At 44.6% G+C, this 5360-nt stretch overlaps 1 protein-coding gene across 1 annotated transcript; it reads left to right on the top strand.

The window, feature by feature from the left end:
* The first annotated feature begins 439 nt into the window (after window positions 1-439).
* On the top strand, window positions 440-4501 carry zglp1 (zinc finger GATA like protein 1). The gene is made up of 4 exons (XM_052129589.1): window positions 440-1419; window positions 2182-2282; window positions 4084-4177; window positions 4369-4501. The coding sequence occupies exons 1-4, from the start codon at window positions 440-442 to the stop codon at window positions 4499-4501; spliced, it is 1308 nt and encodes a 435-aa protein (XP_051985549.1).
* The last annotated feature ends 859 nt before the right edge of the window (window positions 4502-5360 follow it).

Here is a 5360-nt window from a genome sequence, read left to right as displayed (position 1 = left end):
ACTTGGAGCACATTGGGAATTGGGCGTTACAGATTGGGGAGAGAAAAAAGTTATTTTACATTGGCTACTGTATTGTCACTTATTTTGGGTTTCATTTTCCAAAGCAGGTCGCTTGTTTCTCTTGTGAGATCTGGAAAAGCTGCTGCTGAATTATCACCCACGCTTGGCACAGACTGTCATTTTATAAAGCACGTTATTAACTGCTCTTATTTCATTCTAACTGGGTAGCATTGGGAAAGGAGGGTGCGGAACGCCGGGATCACAACGAAAACATTTTATTTCTCCTCCGAAAGAACTTAAAAGGAAAACATTTAGTTTTGAATCCCTGGTGAAAATCAGTATTACACACAAACTGACGATCCATGTTTAAATGATCAGTAAATGTCACATGAGTGTGTGTGTTGTGATCATGTTCTCTTGTTCAGTGAGCAGATAAAGGATGATGAGTTCCAACACGCGTGTTCCTCACGAGTCTGCAGAAGAGCAGCAGCAGGTCACGCAGTCCACAATCCTCTACCTGCTGCAGGAGGCCACCAAACTCGCTCCACCTGCAGACGAGGAGCACTTCAGTTCTGAACACACCGATGCTCACTGCGGCCACGATGACCTCCACAAAGACTCAGAGTTCTCCGGCTCTTTCTCTGTCATGCGCGAGTGTGAGCACAGCAGCGCATGGGAGGTGATGCGTCTGATAAACCAGCAGTGTGAACGGCTGCTACAGTCCAGCTGTGATGATGATGGAGATCAAGTGGATCTTCTCTTAAATACTGTGATGTCATCCACGCCGTCCTCAGAAGCTCCGTTTGAACGCAACTGTCCTGTAGCATCCACCCGCTGCATCCCACCTCATGTGTGTTTCTCACCTGCTGTGATCTGCAGCTCTGACATCACAGATGACCTCACAGATGATGAGAACGTGAAGGAACCCGATGATCTCGCGGATCTTATCATGAGAAACGCCGTTGATGACATCAGCATGACCGACGACACCTCCATCCTGCATGTCGCGTCCACAGAGGACCGTTGCTCTGATTGGTCACAGCAGGTTGAATCTGTTGCCCTGTCCTCAGAAACTACCGCTGACTCAGGGATCCGCCCCCTTGATTTCACTTCCTGTCTAGTGTCGGACGTTGCAAATGTGTGGCTTCCTCTGAACGTGCAGCGGGAAACGAGTCCATCGCCGTCAGCTGACCTCAATAATAATCTCCTAGAGAGTCCGATCAAAGAGCCGCAGGACGTCCCGTCATCATCATCATCATCATCATGGGGTCCCTGCAGGCGAACACAGAGGAAACAGCCTCATCCTGTCCGGAGCCCCGACCCCCAGGATCCTGATGTTCAGGGGGTCACATTCAGCATGTATCCGGAATTGGACACGAGCACACACCAGTGCAGCCTGATCATCACCTCAAACTACAGGTGAACTGGCCCACATACAAACTCACTTCTGGTTTTACCTGAGTACTTTGACCTCTGAGAAGATGACACATATAGAAACCGAATTCATATGGACCGATAGGTGTTAGTTTATATATGGTCAACAGTCTGTGGACACCCAAACACCACATTTCTGTTTGAGCATTTAATTTCAACACCATTCAGATGTACAGTGATTTCTAAGCTCTGCCCCCAGTGGCTGATGCTGGAACTGTCTGTGGAGTAAAAATACAACCTCTGAATCGCTCATCTTTGATTATGTAAACGTGATTACTTTCAGTCGCACCACAGAATGAGGGAAAGGCATGTCAGGTGATGCCAAAGATGTCTGAATGGGGGTTGATGTGAGAATGCTGGAACATGTCGAATGCTCATGCGATCATGTTGGCATCCGTATGGAGTGGCTTGTCTCATTGCTGCTGTAACGGCTTTAACCTTTGCTCCCATTCAGACATGAGTATCAGTGAGGTCAGAGGTCAGGTTCTGATTAATCTCATAGGGGTGGGGTTCAGGTCTGGAATCATTTCTATATGAACCTCAGTGTGTGTACATGCTGCAACAGTACAGGCCCCTTCTACTGTAAATGGTTGTTAAAGGTGTTTGTGCTTGAGTTCTTGCATCTGTTAGTAATGTGTAGTTGAAATGGCACAACGTGTTAATTAGGTGTCCACATACATGTAGTGCGTTTCACTGCTAATGATGTCCCCTCTGACACCTGGTGTTGATCTGGTGTTCTCTGTTCAGTGAGGAGATCAGACGCTTGAAGAGCAGCAGGAACAGATCTCTACAGACCACTCAGAGGAGCAGCAGCTCGGAGGAGGAGAGCGACTCCAGTGGCCTGATCAGTCAGTACAACACACCACCAGCAGTGGAAGCACAAAACACACGCACAAGTGTACTCGCACGCACACACACGTACAGATGTACACACGCACAAGTGTACTCGCGCACACACACGTACAGATGTACACACGCACAAGTGTACTCGCACGCACACACACGTACAGATGTACACACGCACAAGTGTACGCACACACACACGTACAGATGTACACACGCACAAGTGTACGCACACACATGCACTAATGTATGCGCACACACTCGCAAACAAACACACACGCATCTTGTTTGCCAGTTTTGCACATGCAGACACGGTCTACTTTACTGTTGTCATTTAGTGTCTGCTGTAGTCTGATGTACGGAGCATCCGGACAGTATTCCCAGCGCTTCCCTTTTCCACAGTCTGTTATGTTACAGCCTTATTCCAAAATGGATTAAATTCATTATTTTCCTCAATTCTACAAACAATACCTCATAATGACAACGTGATTGAAGTTTGTTTGAAATCTTTGCAAATTTATTAAAAATAAAAAAACTAATAAATAAATCACATGTGCATAAGTATTCACACCCTTTGCTCAATACTTTGTAGAAGCACCTTTGGCACCAATTACAGCCTCACGTCTTTTTGTGTTTGATGTTACAAGCTTGGCACAACTATTTTTGGGCAGTTTCTCCCTTCTTTGCAGGACCTCTCAAGCTCCATCAGGTTGGATGTGGAGCGTCGATGCACAGCCATTTTCAGATCTCTCCAGAGATGTTCAATCGGGTTCAAGTCTGGGCTCTGGCTGGACCACTCAAGGACATTCACAGAGTTGCCCGTAGCCACTCCTTTGTTATCTTGGCTGTGTGCTTTGGGTCATTGTCCTGTTGGAAGATGAACCTTCATCCCAGTCTGAGGTCCAGAGCGCTCTGGAGCAGGTGTTCATCAAGGATGTCTCTGTACATTGCTGTATTCATCTTTCCCTCGATCCTGACTAGTCTCCCAGTTTCTGCCACTGAAAAACATCCCCACAGCATGATGCTGCCACCACCATGCTTCACTGTCAGGATGGGATTGGCCAGGTGATGAGCGGTTCTCCTCTCTCCATAGAGAAACGCTGGAGCTCTGTCAGAGTGACCATTGGGTTCTTGGTCACCTCCCTGACTATGGCCCTTCTCCCCTGATCACTCAGTTTGGTTGGGCGGCCAGCTCTAGGAAGAGTCCTGGTGGTTCCAAACTTCTTCCATTTAGGGATGATTGAGGCCGCTGTGCTCATTGGGACCTTCAATGCTGCAGAAATGTTTCTGTACCCTTCCCCAGATCTGTGCCTCCATACAATCCTGTCTCGGAGGTCTACAGACAATTCTTTGGACTTCATGATTTGGTTTGTGCTCTGACATGCACTGTTAACTGTGGGACCTTATATAGACAGGTGTGTGCCTTTCCAAATCATGTCCAATCAACTCAGTTGACCACAGGTGGACTCCAATCAAGTTGTAGAAACATCTCAAGGATGATCAGTGGAAACAGGAAGCACCTGAGATACATTTTGAGTGTCATGGCAAAGGGTGTGAATACTTATGTACATGTGTTTTTTTTTTTATTTTATTTTTATTTGTGATAAATTTGCAAAGATTTCAAACAAACTTCTTTCACGTTGTCATTATGAGGTATTGTTTGTAGAATTGAGGAAAATAATGAATTTAATCCATTTTGGAATAAGGCTGTAACATAACAGACTGTGGAAAAGGGAAGCGCTGGGAATACTGTCCGGATGCTCTGAAACTGTGATTAATATTCGTTGTGATGTATTTGTTTATTAGGGGGTAAGATCTGTGCGTCCTGTTGTACGAGGAAGACTCCTCTGTGGAGAGATGCTGAAGATGGAACGCCCCTCTGTAATGCCTGTGGGATCAGGTGGGGGGCGCCGGCAACATTTAAACAATCAGAAATATACAAGTTCAATTGTCAAATACTCTTCACACAGTGTCGAGGTTTATTATCCAGATGTGTGTCTGTAACATGTTTCGTGCTCCAGGAAACTGTTTGTGTTGGTGGATGATGATGTAAATTGGCTGATGGAGTTTGTCGTCTGTTGGTTTTTGCAGGTATAAGAAATATCGTGTGCGATGTCGACAGTGCTGGAATATTCCGAAGAAGGACGCGAACACAAACTCCAAGTGTTTGAAATGTGGTGATGTCCTGAAGATGAACGTGCAGCACAAGTCCAGCGGCTGGTGAACGTGTTACTGGATATCAGTCACATGTCTCAGTACAGTTATGTCCGTGTGGTGCATTATGAGTGCTGATGGTTCCTTTAATCACTCTAGTGTACTTTAGTGACAGTATATTATTTATTTATTTATGTTTTTCTTTGGTCGAGTCATCTGTGTCACATCTGTGTGTGTGTATTCAAAGAATTAATATTAAATTGTTACTTTGAAATGCTACAATGTATTTACAGTCTTCTGTGTCGCTTCACATCGTCATTATTTCACTGTCCTGACGAGTGACCTGCTGAAACTCTTGTGTATTATTATTATTATTATTATTATTATTATTATTATTATAGGCATCCAAAATATCCACTTTGACTTACACATTTAATACATATCTCGATTGGTAATTCTGTTTGGTGCAGAAATGAATTGTTAAACCACAAATGAGAAGTCTGTCATTTATTCATCCGTGTTGTTCCAAAACCATCTGACTTTATTCAGAACAACGACACTTTAATGTTTAATAAAGCACACAAGTCCTTCATGGAGTCAAACGACACTTTGTTTTAAGAAGAGACCGTAATGAGAGTCGTTTTTCACTCTCGAATCAATGAACAATGTCAGCCGTGCTGAATCCAATATGGCGGTGATATCGATGACATCAATCCTCGGCATGATGTCACACCAGCCTTAAATGATCATTGAAGTGTTTCTGTTTTACAGAAGAAAGTCACGATGGGTTAGGAACAACATTAGGGTGAGTAAATGATGAGTTTGTGGCTCATTATCGTCCTCTACTGACTGAAACTGGACATGATGGAAAATATGAACGAGAAACATGAGAAAGGCAATGAAACGGGAAAAGGGAAGAAAGGGAGATC

This window comes from Xyrauchen texanus, chromosome 7, assembly GCF_025860055.1.
Source record: "Xyrauchen texanus isolate HMW12.3.18 chromosome 7, RBS_HiC_50CHRs, whole genome shotgun sequence".
Classification (NCBI taxonomy): domain Eukaryota; kingdom Metazoa; phylum Chordata; class Actinopteri; order Cypriniformes; family Catostomidae; genus Xyrauchen; species Xyrauchen texanus.
The sequence above is the reverse complement of the archived record's forward strand: the minus strand, read 5'-3'. Positions and strand labels throughout refer to the sequence as shown.